This window comes from Planococcus citri, chromosome 1 (genome assembly GCF_950023065.1).
Source record: "Planococcus citri chromosome 1, ihPlaCitr1.1, whole genome shotgun sequence".
Taxonomy (NCBI): Eukaryota; Metazoa; Arthropoda; class Insecta; order Hemiptera; family Pseudococcidae; genus Planococcus; species Planococcus citri.
Window position 1 is genome coordinate 22,429,323 of NC_088677.1, and position 23,278 is coordinate 22,452,600.

At 35.4% G+C, this 23,278-nt stretch overlaps 1 protein-coding gene across 2 annotated transcripts; it reads right to left on the reverse strand.

Annotated features, from left to right (window-relative positions):
• Positions 1-80: 80 nt before the first annotated feature.
• Positions 81-20,880, reverse strand: LOC135849887 (retinol dehydrogenase 12-like). Of its 2 annotated transcripts, none has more exons than XM_065370520.1 (6): positions 20,577-20,880; positions 11,907-12,014; positions 8,242-8,415; positions 7,823-8,036; positions 1,049-1,259; positions 81-968 (listed from the first exon to the last, which is right to left on the reverse strand). In XM_065370520.1, the coding sequence occupies exons 1-6, from the start codon at positions 20,680-20,682 to the stop codon at positions 777-779; spliced, it is 1,005 nt and encodes a 334-aa protein (XP_065226592.1). In that variant the 5' UTR covers positions 20,683-20,880; the 3' UTR covers positions 81-776. The 2 variants fall into 2 exon arrangements, with proteins under 2 accessions (XP_065226592.1, XP_065226593.1); XM_065370521.1 differs by having other exon boundaries at positions 1,058-1,259; positions 20,577-20,879.
• Positions 20,881-23,278: the final 2,398 nt, after the last annotated feature.

The following is a 23,278-nucleotide window of genomic DNA, read 5'->3' on the forward strand; positions in this document are numbered from 1 at the left end:
CATTATTGATGAAAGACATTTCATACAATACCTACGTAGGTACTCATTGACCATTGTAAGAATTGAAAAAAAAAAATCAATCAAGTAAAAAAATGTTTCTTTTTTTCAAAAAATTAACGCAAAATACACATGTAGGTACATAATTATACAATAAATTAAGTAAATCGATAGAGAAAAAAAAAAGAAAAGAAATGAAAATCAGTCGACAAATACATGATTTTAAATCACAATAAATATTTCACCATATTTGGGTAATTAAGCACGATTGAGACACTTGTGCTGATGAAGCACTTTGCGGGTGACCATCGAACGCGATCGTCGAATCACGCTTCCATTGTTTATATTCGTGGGATTAACTACGGTATTAAAAGATAACAGGATATCCGATGCGATGACCGAAGTATTTTCTCAAGGTACTGGTAGGTAGAGGTACTAGGTACACCCCTTTTTTGTGAAAAAAAAATCAATCGAGTGCTTTAGTTAATTAGGGTAACCGATACGGTGAGTTTGAAAGCACGTTGAAGCTCAAAAAGGAAAAGGTAAGTTCGTCGCGAATTTTTATTCCGAGTATTAATTAATTTTTAATTTAGGTATTTTATTCGAAATGTTATACGTATAGGAATGTGGTAAAAAAAATAGATATATAAAAAAAATGTCGACAAATTTCAAAATATCATCGAACACAGCCTCGAAGTTTCAATTTCGTACAAACGGGAATAAGAATTTAATTGAAAAATTTTCATTCAGACGTAAGATTCAAATTATCCGCATTCGCTTTATTCCAATTTTGGTAGAAAATCTTTGACTATTTTTTTGGAAATTTCGTACAATCGTTCTTGTTCTTCGACCTCGTCTACGTAAGATATGCAATTTTGCAAGGTGCAATTCGAATAATATTTTCCTCCGGCTTTCTCCAATTCATCTTCGATGCAACAGTAGATGACTCCGGTGGCTCCTTGATCAGGGGTCTGTGAAAATTGACACGATTATTGGTTAAGAACTTGTCGTTAAAAATTGATAACTTTTTCTACATTGTATTAAAGGTTACCTTGCATACCTTGCAAAACAAGTGTAAAGCCCACGGGGCCGTCATTTTCACCAAAGTTCCGTTGAATATTTCCGTATCGACGACTCCAGGATGCACAGCGATTACTTGTATTCCAGTGTCTAACTTCCTCAAATACTTGTTGAAGTATTTCGTGAACATCAACTGGCACATTTTCGATTGAGAATACGCAGCTTGCTCGATGTAATTTTTCCTGTGTCATAAAAAAAGTTCGATCAGTTTAAAAAAAAAAAAAACAGTTGTCAAATGTCAAATTGCAATTTGGCTATGGCTAATTACGATTAAGATGCATTTCCTCGTAGCCAAAATGATTAAAAATCAATCATCGAACACTTTCGGCATAAGTGTTTGATTATTTCATGCAATGAGGTTACTCAAAAGGTTAATTGACCGAGGCAAATTATAATTCAATAAAACAAGCCGTATAAATTTCATCGATTTGTATTCTTTACCGGCGAATTTCAAGACATTTGCATAAATTTCATGTCAACTTCGCGTTTCGAGTTCGTACTTTGAAAGAAAGCAGCGTAAAAATATTTCTTGTGCCTGGACATTTTCATAAATTTTTTTTTGGGGTACCTTCACTGCAATTCATCATGAATTTCGAATATTTTGATCAATTTTTCATCGTTTATTTCGATATTTCAGAAAAATTTGAATGAAGTCTAAGTACCTAGTTATTTTCCATTTAATTCTTCCACGTACCAACCAAATACTGCTTATGTGGATAGGTACACTTTATTCAAAGTTAAAAGTTTACACGATTCTTGAATTCAGTTTTTCACTGAATTTTGATATTAAAAAATTTATATTTCTTCCCAGAATTTTCAATTTTTTAAAATAGTTTTTATCCAAAAAATTGCTTTTAATTTTCTGAAATTCAGATACTTGACAATTTTTTTTCAAATTTTCAATTTTTTATACAGTTAAAAAATCCAAAAATTTACTGAAAGCTTCATACCACTTAAAATCAGTTTGAGTTGTCGGAAATATGATAGTGATATAATTTCAGCTTTTTACCCTGACTCGTTTGTAACGTTAACACACCAACAAACCGTTCATTTTTCAATTTGTTTTTAAATTTTAAATTTTTATTTTAGATTCGAACCGACAGAAGTGAATTTTGAAAATTTGGACCCAAATAAATCAAAAGAGACACAAACGCGATTAATCGAAAGTTCCTCGATGCTAAATTTTCAATTTGGTTCCTTTTACAACGACTTTTCCAAACTTGAAAAATTTCAGGAAGCCACTAGAAGGGTCAGAACGGCTCAAAAACACCGCCAATCGATTTGAGAGGTCAAATATAGGGAACAAACCAAATTTCAGCTTTCTACCTCAGTTTGACCAAACAAATTATATTTGTTTGTAGAAAATCTTCTTCTTGGTGCCATTTCACTCCTAAGGGGGTATTGTGAACATGATGCAACAGCCACTGTTTCAGTGACGTGATACACCAGCTCCCTCCAACTGTCTCTGTTTAGGGCGCTCCTGGCGCATGCTGGGAAGCGGAGTCCAATGGCCTTCCGGATGGAGTCTGTCTATCTTGTGGGAGAGCGTCGTCGTCCGCCCTCTTGTTCCCTCTACCTTGCCTTGAATGAATAGGAACTCCATCGCATCTGCTCTTGTCATCTTGTGACATGCCAAGGATTCGGCTGAGTACCACTGCCAACAACCTCTTCTGTCGTCGTTGTCGTAGTCGCGCTCCTTTACAGGAGATAGCGTATATGTCCATCTATACTATATTAGCCGGTATCAAGCGTATCTGATCGTTTCTTTCAGGGTCTTGCAGGACAGTTGGCAGGTGAGTTTGTTGTTAACAGCTCCGATCGTTTCCTCCCTCTAGTCGATCTTCCTTGGATTTTCCCCTGTACCGCTAGCATGAAAATACCATTTTCTCGTATTTTATGAGCTATATACTTTAGATCATTTCATATTCTTTATCTACCCAGTTTCTACCGTTTCCAGTCCATTGGGTCTCACTTATTCCTAACACGTCGATTTGCAACCTCCTGGCTTCTTTAATTACATTAGCAAGTTGTCCGATTTTATACAAAGTTCGTACATTCCAGGTTGCGACGTTGATGTTGTGCTGGCTTGTTTTGACTCCGTGTATTCTTAGCACCCTATCCGGCTGCCTTGGCGGATGAGGATCAGCCTGACGGAGACTTAGGGCCGTTGCTAAATTGATGTCCATATAATATAATTCTAGGGAAATATAATAGTGTTGGTTTCCTGTTGCCTTCCACCATGATTTTCTGTTGGGGTTTACTCCCTTAGCCAAATTTGCCAGTTCTTAGGCGCTGGTATTTGCCTACTCACTCTGAAACTCTTGTGCTTCCCTGGGGCTAGAACGAGTGAGTTGTTGGTGTTCTGCAGCTCTTATGCATTCTTGTTTGTAATCTGTATTTATGTAAAGGCTTGGCCTACGACTTGCCACTCCTCCCCGTTGATCCACCAACTGGAGAATTCTGCTTTAGCCATGGGGACTCTAATTACTCCCAGGACATATACCTACATTAGTCTTCTTCTCTGTCCATGAGATCTGAGGCATCCTCCTCCAGCACCACATCTCAAGTGCATCAATTTTTCTTCTGTCTCCCTCACATACTGTCCAGGTTTCTGACTCATAGAGAAAAACTGAGAAAACCAGAGCATTTACAAGCCTTATCTTCAGAGTCTTGCTCACTGCAGCATAAGCCTGCATTTGACCATATCTTCATTGGGTGAGCTTCACTGCCTCCTTCAATATCAACAATGCCAGCTGGCAGCCACTGGATCCCAGGTACACAAAATTGATTCACCGCTTCGATTCCCTCAATTTCCTGGATTTCAGGTGAGTTGTTCTCATGCCAATTCACAATCATGATCTTCATCTTCACTTTATTTATCAGCAACCCCCAGACTGAGACCGAAGACCTTTATAAAAAATTGGACCAATGGCCGCGGTTTGGACCTCAGTTATGTCCAATAGACAGGTTCATGGTGAGATATTCGGTTTTAATAAGCGTACGGGTACAGCGTGAATTTAACTAATATTTCGTAGTCGAAGCGTTTTTTCTTTCGTTGTGTGAGGGTTCACCGGGTTCACCGGGACAACTTTTGCATAGAAAAACAATGCTTAGACACCCACTATATTCACACAACACTCGTACGCGAACGGGTCTATTTTTCAAATTTGTAATGCCATTTTAGATGCCTATTGCGAATAAATTTCCAGTGTGATTCAATTCCTTTCAAAGTTTTAATATTTTGAAAGTAAAAATCCCATTTTTCAACTCATCTTATGATGTGTTAGGAAGCTTTTTCCTTTCTGATTTGGACCTGGGCTGACCCATGACCACGATGAAAATTTCTGGTCAGGACCAGACCAGACCAGATCGACCTACAAAGATAAAGAATGCAGAACCGAATGACCGAACAGAACCGTTTGAAAGCTCCAAAGTAGGACCTTGATTTTGGAGAAACCGCAAAACCTGAGCAGTCCTACAAGCCTAATGTTCAAGTTGAAAATTGTGTGAAATACACTTTCTTGTAATCTACTTAACATAGCACAGTGCGAACATTGTATTCACATGCCTTCTCAGTTCTCAATCAGGAGTCTGAGGTTGAGGATCTGCTCCCTAGTTCCTCTTCGTCTCACAAATTCTGCTTGTTGTGGATGGATTTGACTGGGTATGAATGAGTATCACCTGTTGTACATGATCTTCAATAGTACTTTGCTTGGGTGACTTATCCAAGATATTGTTCTGTAGTTCTCGCAATTCTCAGGAAATCCTTTTTTGTACAGACTACAGAGTGACATATGTTGACTGTCTCCAGTCCTCCGCCATCCACTGGCCATTCACCGCTCACTGCTCAGCCATATTGAGTTGCAAATGTTGTGGATTCAGGGAGTGACTTCTTCACTACTAGCTTTGAAGACCTCAGGTGTTACTTATCTGGTCGTGGAGCTTTGTTCTTTTTCAAATACTTGATGGCATTGATGACCTCAAACAGAGCTGTGGGACCAAAACGATCCAGAAACTTGAACAAATTCCTTTTGGTATTGGGATTTCAATTTCTGCATTTTCCCCCCAGCGTTTTTATTTTAATAAGTGGTCATTTTACATCATTTATTATCATTCATTCAGATTATAAAAAAAATACTAGACAAATAAGCAAAATATGTGACCATCTTCGTTAAAACCGAGCATTGGTCGCAAAAATCAAAAAATGTTTTTTCTCCTATTTTTGGCCCCTAAATGTTTTAGGAGACAAAAATTCGCGAATTTTCTTTTTCGATATCGCGGACGGTCACATATGCATTTAAAACGTTAAAACTAATTATACCATCGGATTCCCCATGTCAAAACATCCCATTTTTCAGACTCTTTGCCGGGTCCATTGGCCAATTTGGGCTTAAAATTGGTTGAAATGGAAATTCCGAAACCGAAACCGATTCAACCCAGAACCAAAACAATGTTTTCAATCCCAAAACAAATCCCGAAACTGAAATGAAAATTTAAAAGAACGAATCCCAAAACGAATCCAATCCCGAAATCCAATCCCAAAATCGTTTCAGTCCCACAGCTCTGACCTCAAATAAACCAAGTTTAAATTTTTAAAAATTCATTAAACATTGATAAATTTCACTCAGCTCCTAAAATCTGCTCGGGTGGTGTATCAAAAGGTGCTCTCTTTCTTGTCTTTTGTACCTACAGCCAAAAAAATTCAAAGTTGGAATACTTTGTCTACCTTCCTAAACAGTGACGGATTCCAAGCAAAACAAACTTGAAAAAATTGATGTTTTGGAAAATACCTCGAACCGCGGGTATCAAAATTCATTTGAACTTTTTTTTTCACTAGAGAAAAATTATCTTCAAGATGTTTTCAACACGATTAAAAATTTAAAAAAAACACACTACAAAATATAGCCTCATTGCGCCATGACAGGTAGCTAGAGCTACTAACTAAGAACTTAGCACTTCTTGCACAATCGCAGCTGTAATTTTCATTAGAAGTTTTATCGTAGGCCTATTACCTAATCTCCAAACACGCACATATTTTATTTTTCACGATCCGATCCCCCTTAATTTACGTTCATTTTTTCTAGATAGGTACACGCAAATCGTTCATCACGAAATTTAGACACGAAAAACCCTTTCAATGTCAAATTATTTTCAGAAAAATCCAAGAATGTCACCGTAAGACGTCACACTTGTAGGATTATCCGTATCTCTTCAAACGGTTTTTAAAAAATTCGTTCTCAATGACCTACATTTTATTTAAATTCAATACTTTCGCAATTTTCGCTGCGAAGACGAAAAGAAAAATGATAATCCAAACTAAGTGTCCTAAAACCGGTTACGTTATGTAAAAATAGGTACCTAAAAACCCACGACTGAGCCAATGTTCATCTCCAGCAATAGTATAGCTACGATCAATATTACAAGGTTAATTTCGCAAACGAAAAGAGCGAAAAAATTCGTCAATTGGTTAAATTTTGCCAAGTATGTAGTTCCGTGTGCATCTAATTATCATTTTTACAACGCAGCACAGTGGGACAGATTCGTTTTTTAAGGTATCAAAAATCGTATTTCAGAAATGAATGCAAATTTTGACGTAAATCTTTTCGATATAGGGGTATTTGGAGGCGCTGAATTCATTTTTGACATTATTTTGGTCCGAACCCCAAATGGAGCCCCAGGAGGGGGGGTGCAAAGGGGTAAATTTTTGAAAAAGTCGAGTGAGGTATCGATATGTAGGTTTCTTGGGCTCCAGAATTCATTTTTGACGTTAATTTGGTTCGAAACCCAAATGGGGCCCCAGAAGGGGGGTGCCAGGGGGCATATTTTTGAAAAAGTCGAGTGGGGTATCGATGTGTATGTTTTTTGGGCTCCAGAATTCATTTTTGATGTTATTTTAGCTCGAATCCCGAATGCAGCTCCAGATGGGGGGTGGAAAGGGGCAGATTTGGTGAAAAAAATGGAATTTTTTGTAATTTTGTTGAAAATCTGTGTTTTTTCCAAGTCCAATTAGGGGAGAATCGGGACGTTTCGGGAAAAAGTATTCATGTACCATGAAACTTCATACTATAAGAGACTTATTGCAAATGTACTCAATTTGGCATGGTTTGGCATGGAAAAGATCAAAGCTGCTAAATTATGTTAGGTAATGTAAAAAAATTGACATGCTTTTCTATCATTTTTGGGAAATCCAACGAATGAAAAATTAATAACAATATCGTATATGAAAAGAGGACTCAATAACCTTTCAAACGATGTATTGGAACACCAAAATTGATTGAAATTAACACGCGATATCTCACATTGAAAAAACACATACGAGCAACCAGTGTATGAGCCATGCGCATAGTGACATCTTGTCGCGTCACTATGGCAAAAACGATTTCGCCTACATCTCTGATTTTTTGTATATTTAGTAGTGGTACTATGGGTGATATTTTACCATACTTTTTATTTAATTCTGACGACCTCATTTTTTCGATTTTTGATACCCTAAAAAATGAATCTGTCCCACTGTGCGCAGGTGCAATAATACATATTAACAAATTTACCTACACCGACCGCTGCGTAGGAATTTACAGCGATTTACACTCATTGGTACATGGTACATGCATCTTTAATGTATACTCGTACTTATACCTACTTACTTACCTACGTGAAAGTCATATACTCGTACGTAAGATAGGTACTTTCACTAGATATTTAACAAACATTTATGTTGTATATATGTGTTTAGTTAGGTACGTACTTCATATATATATCGTCGAAGTTGATACGAGGTGATACTTCGTGAGCGCAAGAAGACACGTTAATTATCCTGGCATTTTCGCTAAACTGCCTATCCGCCTTTGTCAACGCCGGTAACAGTAAATGACTTAGTAAAAAATGACCCAAATAATTAACAGCCAAATGAGATTCTACTCCATCTTCAGTTTCTTCATAAGGTACAAACATTATACCGGCTGTAAAATAAAAAAGAAAAATTCATTACGCGAACGTTTCATCTCAAAATTATTGCGTAATTAATCGTCATCTTCTCTTCTTTTTTTTCTCACGTCCGCTAACTGCGTGAGCGTACGCAAGATGTTGAAAATTACTCCCGAGGGTTTTTTATTTTCATTTTATAGCTACATATATAACGACGTGACATTAGGTGTAGGTACTTACCATTATTCACCAATAAATTCAGGTATTTGTGACGTTGCAAAAATGTATCGGCGAATTTTTTCACGGATTTTAACGATTTAAGGTCTAACTCGATGACGGATGCTTCACCTGTACGGACGCCTGCGTCGCGAAGCTCTTGTATAACCGATTCGCCCTTTTTTACGTCTCGACAACCTGAGAAAATGATCGTGAATGGGTTACTACCTGGGCTGATTGAGGAGAAATACCGAAGCTATCGCTACACTAAATCGTAATTATATCTATGTTTTGATAATACGAGTAGTATAAGAAACAAGCGTGACAATTGAATAAGAAATCGTCGATGCGAAGAATACAGAAAGGAGAATAAAATGGTTAGATTGTCACCATTTTTCCAAAGATTTTATTTCAGACGAGTTTGAGTTTGGGTTGATTTTTTATTCGGTTTCGTTTCTGGGTCACTCCACGCCAAATTGCACGAGGGGTCTTCAATTTTTTAAAAAATCAGATCATGTTTAGAGGTCATCAAACGATGACGAATGACGCAAGCAGGACATTTTTTAGATTTTTTTTTGGCGGAGCTGTGGATGGCCGAAAATGGAAAATTTCAGTTTCAAATTGCTCCGGTTGTATGTGGTATAGAATTTTGAATTTTTTTTCAAATTGTAGTACTTTGAGAGGGTATATGCTTCGAAAGCATGGTGTCAAAATCAATGTTGCCACTTTCAAAAACCTAAAAAAATCGATTTAAAAACTTATAATACATATTTAAATATAACCACAATGTTCGCGAGTAAAAATTCTGGAAAAAAATCTCAGTTTTAGTCCTTTTCATGTAGAATAACACATCAAAAAATTGGACTGGCGTTTTATTTCATTTTCGAGAAAAAAAAATTACAAATTTGGGACTTATTGCAAAAATACCATCAAAAACCTAAAAAATGAAAATTTTTGCATTTTTGAGATATCTTGCCAATGTGTAGACGAACATTTGAAAAAAATTTCCCCCCCCCCCCCCCCCGCAATTGACGAGAAATGCCATTTTTCGTGCTATAACAATTTTAAGAGTGAAACATATTGAAAAAATTTCACTGCTGAACCTAAAAAATGAACAAGTTTGCATTTTTGAAATATTTCACCAATATGTAGGCAGACATGTGAAAAATCTCCCCTCCCCCTAATTTGTCAGTGAATTCATGGCTACAAAATGACTCCTCATTTTTCAAATTTGGTCCAGAAACTTGGGCTCCAGAATTTTTTTTCTGAACCAACTTTTTTTGTTCCACTTGGCCCGATGATGTGTTCAAGTGGAACAGACGGGTGGCTCAAGTGGAACGAAGAGTTTCCCATAAGAAAATAATAGAAAATTAACGTATGATTCTGAATTTTTAATATGTTCTTCGCCTCAACCAGAGCAGGGCTTGAAACCCGGATAGACATCACTCTCAGCTTTGGTTTCGGTTTTATGTTTTTTGAAAAAGTAAAGGTTTTGGTTTTCTAAAATATCATCTCTCTCGTTCCAGTTTTGGTGAAAGATTTTGATTTCAAAGGAATCGGTTTTGTTTTGGTGTTGGTTTTGGTTTTTTCCTTTTTTATCCATTTTTTAGAGGGAAGAAGGCCAAGAAAGTGATCACTTTTTCAAATACTTTGTGTATGTGACTACAGAAAGTGGCACTTTGGCAGTGACAATTTTGTCAACTTTCTAAGTTTTCACCTTTAGCATCAGTTTTTACTTTATTTTTACCAAAAATGCAGTATTAATTACTTAGGTTAATTAACTGGAAAATTCCAAAACAAATTCAGCTTTCAATCGGTTACATTCTCGGTTTTGGTTTTGAATTTGAGTTTGAGAAAATAACGCTCCGAGTTTTGGTTTTGGCTTCAGTTGTGGGAAAATAACGCCCCTGGTTTCTGTTTTGAGCAATTTTAATCAGTTTTTGGGGGTTTTGGTTTTGGTTTCAGTTTGCAAGCCCTGCATTTTTAGGAAAAAAATCATTTTTGACCTCCTTTTTCTCAATTTGAAAATTTCTTTTACCCTTAACGCCCCCTCCCCCAATAGAAATTTTTCATTGTACCATAGAAAAGGGTCATTTACATCATAATTGCTATCACTGTGCAAAATCTTAAGCAAATTGGTTCATTAGGAGATGGCTGTGGCCTCATCAACAAAAATTTCAGCATGATAATTCATCGTCAATTCCTTGACAAAACTGTAGGGGAGGGAAATTTTTTTCAAATGTTTCTCTACACTTTGGTAAAATATCTCAAAAATGCAAAAAAATTCATTTTTTAGATTTCTGATGGTATAGTATTGCAATAAGTGCAAAACTTGTAATTTTTTTCTTTTGAAAATGAAAAAAATGCCAGTCCAATTTTTTGAAATGTTATATTTCAAAAGGACTAAAACTGAGAATTTTTTCAGAATTTTTACTCGAGGACATCGTGGTTATATTTAAATCATAAGCTTTTAAATTGTCGATGTCATCACCTCTTGGGCCAACTTAGGGTAAGTACAATCTATGCTACAACTGCCAATCTCAGGAGTAGAGAAGACAAACCTTAAGAGAGGTTTGGAGCATCCATGTCGCAGAGGCCAGTAACTCATCTTTGACAGGCTGGAAGTTGAGGATGAGACTAAGACAAACCTAACACCTTGGCGTGTGTCCAGCGTCAAAGCTGCAACCTGAATGGGCTACAACATCAAGCCATCTCATGAAGTAGGGGAGAGGAGAAAACAATCAGAAAATATCCCTGAAGCAGCATCAGGAAGAGCAGCGAAGCTTGTGAACCCCGATACTCAAGAGTCTAAAATATGTACTGCTAGTGCTAGGCACAAATCCTGTACAAAAGTGAGAATTCGGCGCTATAACCGAACTTTAGGAAAGTCGGCTTGACGGCGCAGAGGGCAGCCCTCATCAAGCTATACTTCCTTGGGCTAGAAACCCATAGAAGCGAAAAAAAACCAATTTCTTGAGAAAACAAAAATAAAAAGAAACCGGCTGGAAAATCAGGGAACCCTGCTGGGCAGCAGGCAAAAAAGCCCACACTGATTCCTGATGAACGGTCCCCTCGAAAAGTTAAAGAATACACTCCAACTGGCAGGAGGAGCAGAGGAAGACCAAAGAAAAAACTTGATGATACATCAGTGAGCAATTCTTCTACAGTTTCCCAGATGGGCTGAACAGCTCACCAGGTCAAAGTTCAATGATGGTGATGAGCTTTTAAATCAATTTTTTTTAGGTTTTTGAAAGTGGTATAACACTGATTTTGACATCATTCGTCAATTACCCTCTCAAAGTACTACAATTTGAAAAAAAGTTCAAAATTGTATACCACGTATACAACCGGAGAAATTTGCAACTGAAATTTTCCATTTTCGACCATTTTGGAGAACTTTGAATTGAAGCCCCGTAGCTCATCCAAAAAAAAATGGAAAAAATATCCTGCTTGCGTCATTCGTCATCGTTTGATGACCTCTAAACATGATCTGATTTTTAAAAAAATCGAAGACCCCTCGTGCAAAAATTCGTCGTTTTGGCATGGAGTGACCCAGATGAAAATTGGTTCTCGAATTTATCCAGATTACCTAAAAAAAACTGTACTTAAGCATCCAAAAACCCCCCACTCATAGCATACAAGCGACTAATTAGATCTATTGCATAACCAATAGTAATTTTTATACATACCTATCACAACATGCATATTACATTGCATCAATTTTCTAACAATTTCTTTGCCAATTCCTCTGGCACCTCCTGTAACCACGGCCACATAATTAGACTTATCTTTCAATTCTGGAACAAAAAAATAAGAAAAACAAATTACTAAAACATCAACGCACGAATCATGATAATATGAGATGAAAACACAATATGTAGATTGTGCAGGTATCAACATCTATTCAAATGCAAAAATTACATCTTGAAAAGATTGCCATGAAAAAGTAATTATACATTCGGAGTGAATAATTCCATATACGTAGTTTAGATCACCTAGGTACAATCGTTTTGAGTTGACTATCAAAATTGAAAACATTCGTCTATTTTATTGTTTTGTTTTAAAAAATATGACGTACATATAAACAACAAAACGTTATATTTAAATAGGTGTCAGCAGTTGATGCAAAGTAATAGTTTTGACTGTCAACACAGACATGTTCATAGTAGAATAAGACATGTAGGTCATAATTATTCGAATGTGCCTCTAAATGTGATACCATAAATTCACCAGAATGTTAATTTAATTAGCAAACGTGGTCAAAGTAATTAGATATATCATGTCAAACAACAACAGGACTAAAGACAGGCAGGGCCCATACTTGTAATTCGTCACATTAATAATTAGGTAGCTAAATATTAGGTAGGTTAGGTACCAGGTAGTGGTACAGTAAAGAAACAGAATACAGACAATATCCAGGTTCACTGGCACATTGGCTTATCCTTTTTTCTATCCGTTAAGCTCGAATTAAAAAGCGTGAAGTTATAATGACACATGAAATAGGTAACAAATGAATAAATATTTTTTAGAATTAAGTTACGTAAACTAGTTATAAAAATATTTAATTCGTGAATAAAATATGAAGTCTGCACAAATTTAGTCAGTTATCTTGTTTTATTCGCTAAAATTCGAAATTATTTTTCATTTTTGAGTTTTGAAAAAAATTATTAGGTATAGAAATTCAATTATCAATTTTTGTTTAGTTAATACCTATCAGTTTCTTAGTTTCTGAATTTTGAAAAAAAAATTTCATTCAGGATAATAAACTCGATTAAACAACAATTTTAATAAAAATAATATTTAATTGTAAATAAAAATGAATTTTATCATAAAAAAAACAACAGATTAGTACCCACTGAATAGAACTGGATATCAATATTTTTGTTTTCAAAATTTAATGTACATATAACTTTTGAAGAAAATCGAATTTTATTGATTTAAGTACCTAATTGAATAGGTAATAAAAAAATAAGAAGAAAAACTTATATGTAAGTAGATATCATTTAAATGAAATTCATCAAATTACGATGAAGCGATCATCGCACACCTGGACGTCGGTTGAAAAATGTTGTGTCGAGATTCCAGAAAAATATGCGCAAACAAAAATTCTTCCCAATACCTACTGTGGGTGGATGTATTATTGTATTTTTATGTACTTGCTTCATAATTCGTTTTTATGAAGCAAATTTTTTCTTCCATACAGTACAAAAAAAAAACTAGGTATACAAAAATACAAAATGAAGTTAGACATTCTTATTCAAGAATAATTTTCAAGCCTAATACTTTTCTGCGTGTCATTCTAACCTTCACTTTATTTTTGTTATTATTATTTTTTTTTACTACCTATGAATAATTGCAATATAATGTACAAGACATTCACAATAATGATCGACAATTCGTTATGAGTATTAGATGGCAGAATCTTATCTCATCTGAGTACACTCAGCACAAGGTCAGTAAGCTTAGAACGTTCCAACCTTCTGTCATCTTCTTTATATTTTATGTGTTAAGTATGTAGATTACTAGATTACTAATACTAGATTAGTAGCCTACGTAAGGTAGCTTCTAGCTTATTACCTAATCTCATATCATATCAGTTCCAATATTTTATAATTCATCCAGGAATGCCTTCGCATCCTAAGCTAACAAGACATTAGTTTTTAAAACCTGCCAATTTTTTTTTTTTTTTTTTTTGAACCTATAAATTTTTCAAGTCTACGAACACGTTAATGATGTCGCGAACCAAGCACGTACCTACACGAGTAGAATAAAAGTTTTCAATTTTTTTAACACAACATTTTTTACGTTATTACAATATTTTAAAAAGTACATCAATTTTCTAGTCGGGGAGCCGCATAAGGATCTATTGCACCGCCTCCCCCGTCGATCCTCCGGGACAAATTTTTTCTTAAAGGGAGCCCTTGTCCTCAAAAAAAAGTGTCCCTACTTACAAAATGGCGGCTATTTTGAATGATAGGTCAGCCGAAATCGCAGATTTTGCGTTTCAACATAGGACTTGCACGAAATTATTTTAAACCGTACAGGGATAGATCGAAAGATCAGGCAAACATTTATCACATGTCAAAATTTCAAGCGCTAAAGTGCCTTTTTCGATTTTTGGTGAATTTTCAAAAATCAAATTTTGGCCAAAATAATATGAGAGAAAATCAAAATTTTACCAATTTGACCAAGATAGCTGAAATTTGGGATATCCCACGTAGAAAAAACTTACAGGGGGCAGTGGTAATTCACTACTTAACAGTAGTGCTAAGTAGTAATTCACACCACATCAGTAGTGCTTTCAGTATTTGATTCATTACTGGACAGTAGTGTTGCACTGCAGGGCAGTATGACTTCTGCAGTAATTTACTATAGCTTAGTAGTAGAGTAGTAGTTTCCAACTACTACTCAATAATACTTCACCATTCAATACACCACTCAACAGTGGTGTTTACCTATTCAGTAGTAGTGGTTCAGTAGTTATTTACTACAGCTCAGTGGTAGATTAGTAGTTTTCAACTACACATTAGTAATATTTCACCATTCAATGCACCACTCAACAATGGTGTTCACCTACAGAGTAGTATGGCTCAGTAGTTACTTACTACAACTCAGTAGATGTGTTGTAGTTTTTTACTACACATCAATAATTATTTACCACACAATGCACCACTCCGCAGTCATATTTGCCTACTGAACAGTAATGGTCTAATAGTTATACTTACTAGTAAATGTACACCTTACTAGTAATGTCATCAACCATATTGCCCTGTTAACTAAAAATCCCCCAATTAGGGTGGGAGGAGAGGGAAAAAATTCAAAAGTTTTGAAGAATGCTACGCAGATATCAGATTATCTAAGTATACCTACGATTTTGAACATGAAGGACTGCAGATTCAAATTTAGGGTCTAATGATCTTCAACAAAAAATTCTGTGCCATTGAAAATCTAGATTTGGATACTGATACTTATTGTACTTTTTTTTTTGAGAAAATTTGCAATTTTACACCTTTTTGAGGCTCATTTTGGGTTTTGGGGTCACATGATCTTCAAACATTATTTCTGGGCATTGAAAATCCGGATTTTGATACCAATATTGTACTATTTTTGTATCTTTTTGGAAAATTTTCGACTTTGTACCTCCCCTTTGAAGTCCATTTTGGAAAGTTAGGATCAAATTGTTCTCAAAAATGAATTCTGTGTCCAATATATAAGAAAATTTAATTTTTGGTTTTGAATCTCTGCTATGGATATCGTTTTGGGGTTTACGATCAAATGATTTTCAAAAATTAAGTCTGATCTACACCATTGAAAATCCAAATTTTCAATTCACACCAATATTGCACTTTTTTTTGGAAAATTTTCATTTTTGTACCTCCCCAGCTTTGGAGCCCATTTTTGGGTTTGGGATTGAATGGTCTTCAAAAATTGATTCTGAGCCATTGAAAACTCAAATTTTGATATCAATAACGTACTTTTTCAAATTTTTTTTTAAATTTTGGTTTTATACCTCCCCTTTTGAAGCCCATTTTGGGATTTGGGGTGGAATGGTCTTCAAAAATGGATTTTGTGCCATTAAAAACTCAAAGTTTGATATCAATAATGTACTTCTTTAAAAAGTTTACAATTTTGTACCTCCCCCATTGGTGCCCATTTTGGGGTTTGAGGTGAAATTGTCTTAAAAAATGAATTCTGAACCCATAAATTTGAGATTTTAATACCCATATATATTTTTTTGATAATTTTTGATTTTGTACTTCTGTATACCTCCCCTTCTGGAGCCCATTTTGGGGTTTGGGGTTAAATGGTCTTCAAAAATTGATTCAGCGCCATTGAAATTTCAAATTTTGACATCAACAGCGCACTTCTTTGAAAAATTTGCAATTATGTGCACCCCCCCCCCCCCTCTTTAGAGCTCATTTTGGGTTTGGGATCAAATAGTTTTCAAAAATGAAATCGACACTCTTGAGAACTTCACCAATTATTCATAGTTTCAAGTTTCAACATTCAAATTCACGAACTGTTGATATTGAGTGTTTGCAAACAAATATATTCTTTAAATGCCCTATCTACTGTAGTGCACTAGTAGTCAGGTGGTTAGGGTCGTGTAGTCAGACATCCGTAGGTCCCTGGTTCGAATCCCCGCGAGGTATAGGCGTAGGAATTTTCTAAAAATGTTATAGGCAGGAAAAATCATACATGACGTGAGTATTACAATGATGGTAGGGAAATTCAAAATAAAATTCCCCAACCCTATTTTTTTGATTTTTGAAAATTATTGCACCCCACTGATACTGATAGCATGTAGTGAAACACTTCTGACACACACTTGGAAATGAGTAGTGTTTCCTAGTAAGGAATTGCCAGTGGTGATTTACTACACACATACTAGACAGTAGTGAAATACCACTGATTTGCGTATGTGGATCAGTAGTGCTACTCTACTGAGAAATCAGCAGTAATACATCACTCATAATTTTGAGTAGGAGAAGTAAATCACTAGTGGCAATTCCTTACTAAGAAACACTGCTGATTTTCCAATAGACACCAGTGTACTTTTTCTACGTGGGATACTCTATTTTCGACATGCCAAATCGGTTGGAAACTGTTTCAAGCCGTTTTGAGCAGTTCTGGAGCCTCCAGCAGATTATTGAAACTCGAAATTCCCACAAAATTTTATCAAAATGGAGTTGGAAAGCGAAATTCATTCTGCAAACCAATTTCAATACTTCTACGAAGTCGACTGGTGGTGAATTTCAAGTCGTTTTGGAGCCTCCTCCGACTTTTCGAAAAGTTGTATGGCGTTTTTTGGAAAATTGAAATTGCCAAAAAGAAGCTGAAAGCTTAAAAACCATTTGAAACCACCATATCGCATTAAAATTAGTTTGCGAAGTGCCTTTTTCGATTTTTGGTGAATTTTTAAAAATCAAATTTAGGGCAAAAATGATGGAAAAAATCAAAATTTTACCAAATTGACCAAGAACGCTGAAATTTGGGATATACCCTATTTTCGTAATGCCAAATCGGTTGGAAACTGTTTCAAGCCGTTTTAAGCAGTTCGGGAGCCTCTAGCAGATTTTTGAAAATCACTAGAGCCTCCAGCAGATTTTTGAAACTTGAAATTTCCCCAAAATTTCATCAAACGGAGATGGAAAGCCGAAATTTTCTCTGCAATCCAATTTTAACACCCTCTGAAGACGACTTCAGGTGGGTTCAAGGTCATTTTGGAGCCTTCAGCCACTTTTTGAAAATTACTGGAGCCTCCAGTCGATTTTTGAAACTTGAAATTTCCAAAAATTTCATCAAATGAAGATGGAAAGCCGAAATTTATTCTGCAAACCAATTTCAATACGCTAAGAAGTCGACTGCTGGTGGATTTCAAGTCGTTTTGGAGCCTCCAGCGACTTTTTGAAACGTTGTATGGCGTTTTTTGGAAAATTGAAATTTCCAATCAGTAGCTGGACGCTTCAAAACCATTTGAAACCACCATATCGTATTGAAATTAGTTTGCGAAGTAATTTTCAGCTTGCTAACTCCATTTGATAAAATGTTGCGGGAATTTTAAGTTTCAAAAATCTGGTGGAGACTCCAGTAATTTTCAAAAAGTCGCTAGAGGCTCCAAAATGACTTGAACCTACCTGAAGTCGTCTTTTCAGAGGTTGTTAAAATTGGAGTGCAGAGTAAATTTCAGTTTTCCAACTCAATTTGATGAAATTTTGTGGGAATTTCAAGTTCCAAAAATTTACTCACTGGAAGCTCCAGTAATTTTCAAAAAGTTGCTGGAGGCTCCAAAAGACATTAGTTGCAGTCTGTCCAACTCAATTTGATGAAACTTGGTGAGAATTTCGAATTTCAAAAATATGCTGGAGGCTCCAGAACCGCTCAGAATGGTTTGAAACAGTTTCCAATCGATTTGGCAGGTCGAAAATAGGGTATATCCCAAATTTCAGCTATCTTGGTCAATTTGGCAAAATTTAGATTATCTCTCATATTTTGGCCAATATTTAATTTTTGAAAATTCACCAAAAATCGAAAAAAGCACTTTACGCTTTAGCACTTGAAATTTTGACAGGTGATAAACTTTTGCCTGATCTTTCGATCTACTTTTGTACAGTTTAAAAAATGTCGTGCAAGTCCTATGTTGGAACGCAAAATCTGCGATTTCGGCTGACCTGTCAATCAGAATGGCCGCCATTTTGTAAATAGGGCCACTTTTTTTTGAGAACAAGAGCTAGAAATGGTTCTTAGGACTCCTCCTTCAAGAAAAAAGTTGTCCCGGAGGATCGACCAGGGGGAGGGTTGCAATAGATTCTTGTGCGGCTCCCCGACTATCAATATTTTGAAGAAATTAAACAATTTTCTGTCCAACAAATTATTTCATGAACTTTTATGGACATTTATGGATTCAAAAGTTTCAAGAAATTTTTTCCATTAATTTTCAGAAACTTTCCAATTTTTCGTGGAAAATTTCTAGTCATCTCCACATTATAAACACGCACAAAAACGTACATGTACGTTAATAATAGTGTACGTCAGTCATTGACGTATTCGTGGACTTGGAAAATTTTCACTAAAAAAAAAAAAAAAAGAAACTCACGCAGGGTTTGTCTCTAAAACTAACGCTTTGTCCTGAGTAATCAGAGTTTTGTTTGATTTATTTTCTTTTTTTTTTTACAATACCTATTGGTGGATAGGTATACCTTTTTGGAATTAAAAAATTATTCACCAGTTTTTTAAAAAATGTTTCAAGTTACGTATTTTTTAAATATTTCCCCAGTAAATAATATCTCATCGCAGAATTATCAGCTCGAATCATTCGTTCACGTCGAAACGATGTTCATAAATAAAACGAACACGTTAATTTTTTAATTACTTCACTCATTCAATTCGAAATAAACGTACAAGTTCAATGTCACTGTAATCGTTCCACCGCCGAACTTGGATTTCGTACTGATAAATCATCGTTCAATACTCGATCTTATTACATAAAAAACCACAAGTTGTGTCAAGTGTATCTCTAAGCAAAGTTTAAAATATCAGAATAATAAGTAATAATTTAACGGATTCCGTAAGCGAACCATCTACATTATAATGCATAGCTTCTCTGAATCCATGATCTTAGATGAACCATGTTATCAAACTCAGGAATCGGTGAAGGTTCGAGGAGACAGATTGACCGAACAGATGACTAATCGCATCGGTTCTGTCTAGTGTCTAGGTGATGGTGAGTTTACAGAATCGAAAGTTGAAACATTTTTTTTTTCTATATATAAGAATATTGATCGTTCGATGCAGCATCCGATGATGCAACCAAACTAGAAAGATTTCGACTAGGACTAGTTCATGGACTTGAGAGGCAGCTATGCAACAGGTCAACATTGCAGACCGGTTTTATCTGTATTCTGTACCCATATTCGAATATCTCAAACACAATGTAAGTACCTACCTGAGTTTAACGGTATTATTTTTGTTGTTGATATGTACCTAATACCTATTAGACTTTCATTGGAATTATTATTTATGCTTCATTGCCAAATCACATGACACTAGGGTCGTTCGAACGGTTGTATCAATTCGATGGTGGTGAAATTGAAAATTAATATCACTTTAGATTAGTATCATTTCTACTGGAATTTCATCGAACATACTAATAATTTTGGAACACAAAAATTTGATCAACTTAGTATACCTACCTAATTGATTCAGAATCAGATTATCTACATATTTTCAAGTAGACAATCATTTAGACCAATAGTAAGAAAGTTGATAAGGCGCGTAACCAATCATAAGGTACTCGAATAATAAAAATGAAAATGAACAGGTAAGTCTAGGTACCAACTACCTACTTGATATATGCTCCGAATCAAATCGACCCTTTTTAGATACATTATGACTTAGGGGTAGCTTTATAAGGAATGGTAGATTAAGTGGATGTGAAGGGTTTAAAATTTAAATGACAGTGATTCTCAAATTAAGGAATAAAATAAACAATGTAAGTAATAGTACTTAGATTTTAATCGATAAAACAATATTTCGACATTCGACACTCGTTCTTGTTTCTTGTATGTTTTTCAACCGGTACCCACAAAGTAGGTAAGTACAGTCTGATCTAATACCCATATTACTACCAATTTTAAAAATATGGCACTTAAATAATAATAATAATAAAACGATAACCTAATCAATAATCATACATCGTAGTGACGAGAGAGTAATATTGTAAATTACATCTCGATTCGTGATATTAAATTTCGACAAATCAACGATTCAGAAAACACCACGTATATAGGTATTAGAAACACGTCATGCACAAGTTCATTCATAAAGTTAAACATCAACTATCAGGAAAGTTTACTCACCCACGTGATTGTATTTACTGTAAAGGAAATCGTGCAGTATGCCTTTCGCACCCAAAACATAGTAGAGTAAAATATATTTGATTTTACTGAGAATATGGATCAACATATTGCAAATTTTCACAGTGTATTTCACAAATTACTACGGACGTTATCTAGTATTCATTTAAAGACGATTTTAAACACAATAATTTTCACTTTTTAGAAAAGATAGACGAACTCGTACACTTTCTCTGCGATAAGTAAACAACAAAATGGAACGAAGCACTACGAAGAGAGGCCACCAACTATTACTTACTACAGTACCACTTTCGCGGTAGGTAACATAGCGGTAACCATGTGGAATGTTGTGCGCGCGCATATCTGCCTGCCTTAGACCGTTTAGATAATTAACATAGACGGCTCATCTGCTATACCACAGTACAGGATTTTTTTTGCATATTGCACCCCCCCCCCCCCGGTCGATCATCCGGAACAATTTTTTCTTAAAGGTCCTAAGGAAAATTTCTAGCCCTTGTCGTCAAAATAAAAGTTGCCCTACTCACAAAATGGCGACCATTTTGATTGACAGCTCAGCCAAAATCGCAGATACTGTGATCCAACATAGGACATAGGACTTGCTCGAAATTTTTTAAACCGTACAAAGGTAGATCTAGGTAGATCGAAAGATCAGGCAAAAATTTATCACTTGTCAAAGTTTCAAGTGCCGAAGTGCCTTTTTTGATTTATGGTGAATTTTTAAAAATAAAATTGAGGCCAAAAATGAGGGAAAAAATTAAAATTTTACCAACTTGACCAAGAAAGCTAAGAAAGGTGAAATTTGGGATTTTTCCTATTTTTGACAAGCCAAATCGATTGGAAACTGTTTCAAACCGTTTTAAAAGTTACTGGAACCTCCAGCAGATTTTTGAAACTCGACTCGATATTCCCACACAATTTCATCAAATGAAGTTGGAAAGCCGAAATACATACATTCTGCACACTAATTTCATTCAATACGTTACGAAGTCGACTGCAAGTAAATTTCAAGACTTTCAAGTCGTGTTGGAGCCTCCGCCAGCGATTTTTTGAAAATTACGAGAGCCTCCAATAGATTTTTGAAACTTGAAATTTTCCAAAATGAGATCAGGAAAAAATTTATCACTTGTCAAAATTTCAAGCGCTAAAGTGAATTTTTCGATTTTTGGTGAATTTTTGAAAATCAAATTTAGGTCAAACATGAGGGGAAAAATCAAAATTTTACCAAATTGACCAAGAAAGCTGAAATTTCAGATAATTATAGCCTATTTTCGACATGCCAAATCGATTGGAAACAGTTTCAACCCGTTTTGAATAGTTCTGGAGCCTCCAGCAGATTTTTGAAACTCGAAATTCCTACAAAATTTCATCAAATGGAGTTGGGAAGCCGAAATCCATTCTGCAACTATTGCCTTTTAGAGCCTCCAGCAACTTTTTGAAAATTACTGGAGCCTCCAGTAGATTTTTGAAATTTGGAATCCCCACAAAATTTCATCAAATTGAGTTGGAAAGCCGAAATTTACTCTGCAACTAATGTATTTTGGAGCCTCCAGCAACTTTTTGAAAATTACTGGAGCCTCCAGTAGATTTTTGAAACTCGAAATTCTCACAAATTTTCATCAAATTGAGTTGGAAAGCCGAAATTTACTCTGCAACTAATGTCTTTTGAAGCCTCCAGCAACTTTTTGAAAATTACTGGAGCCCTCAGCATTTTTTTAAAAATTACTGGAGCCTCCAGTAGATTTTTGAAACTCAAAATTCTCACAAAATTTCATCAATATAAGATGAAAAGCCGAAATTTACTCTGCAACTAATGTATTTTGGAGCCTCCAGCAACTTTTTGAAAATTACTGGAGCCTCCAGTAGATTTTTTAAATTTGGAATCCCCACAAAATTTCATCAAATTGAGTTGGAAAGCCGAAATGTACTGTGCAACTAATGTGTGTTGGAGCCTCTAGCAACTTTTTGAAAATTACTGGAGCCTCCAGTAGATTTTTGAAACTCGAAATTCTCACAAATTTTCATCAAATTGAATTGGAAAGCCGAAATTTACTCTGCAACTAATGTCTTTTGAAGCCTCCAGCAACTTTTTGAAAATTACTGGAGCCCTCAGCATCTTTTTGAAAATTACTGGAGCCTCCAGTAGATTTTTGAAACTCAAAATTCTCACAAAATTTCATCAATATGAGTTGAAAAGCCAAAATTTACTGTGCAACTAATGTGTTTTGGAGCCTCTAGCAACTTTTTGAAAATTACTGGAGCCTCAAGTAGATTTTTGAAACTTGAAATTCCCACAACATTTTATCAAATGGAATTAGAAAGCTGAAAATTACCTACTTCGCAAACTAATTTCAATACAATATATGGTGGTTTCAAATAGTTTTGAAGCTTCCAGCTACTTTTTGGAAATTTAAATTTTCTAAGAAACGCCATACAACGTTTCAAAAAGTTGCTGGAGGCTCCAAAACGACTTGAAATGCACCAGCAATCGATTTCGTAGCGTATTGAAATTAACATTTGCGGATTGAATTTCGGCTTTCCAACTTCATTTGATGAAATTTTGGGAAGGCGAAATTCATTCTGCAAACTATAATTTCAATACGTTTAAATCGAAAAAAAAAGGGCATCCTACCCGTTTGCTGGGGGCTTTGAGAGTACAGAATTCTCCCTTTAATTTTCATGGAAAT

What these genes read in the sequence shown, in the direction of transcription:
- LOC135849887 (XM_065370520.1), bottom strand. Translation starts at nt 20,682, where the DNA reads ATGTTGATCCATATTCTCAGTAAAATCAAATATATTTTACTCTACTAT. An exon ending in GAATTTATTGGTGAATAATG is followed by an intron (nt 8,037 to 8,241) that starts GTAAGTACCTAC and finishes TTTATTTTACAG; the next exon opens with CCGGTATAATGTTTGTACCT. An exon ending in TGTTTTGCAAGGTATGCAAG is followed by an intron (nt 969 to 1,048) that starts GTAACCTTTAAT and finishes CAATTTTCACAG; the next exon opens with ACCCCTGATCAAGGAGCCAC.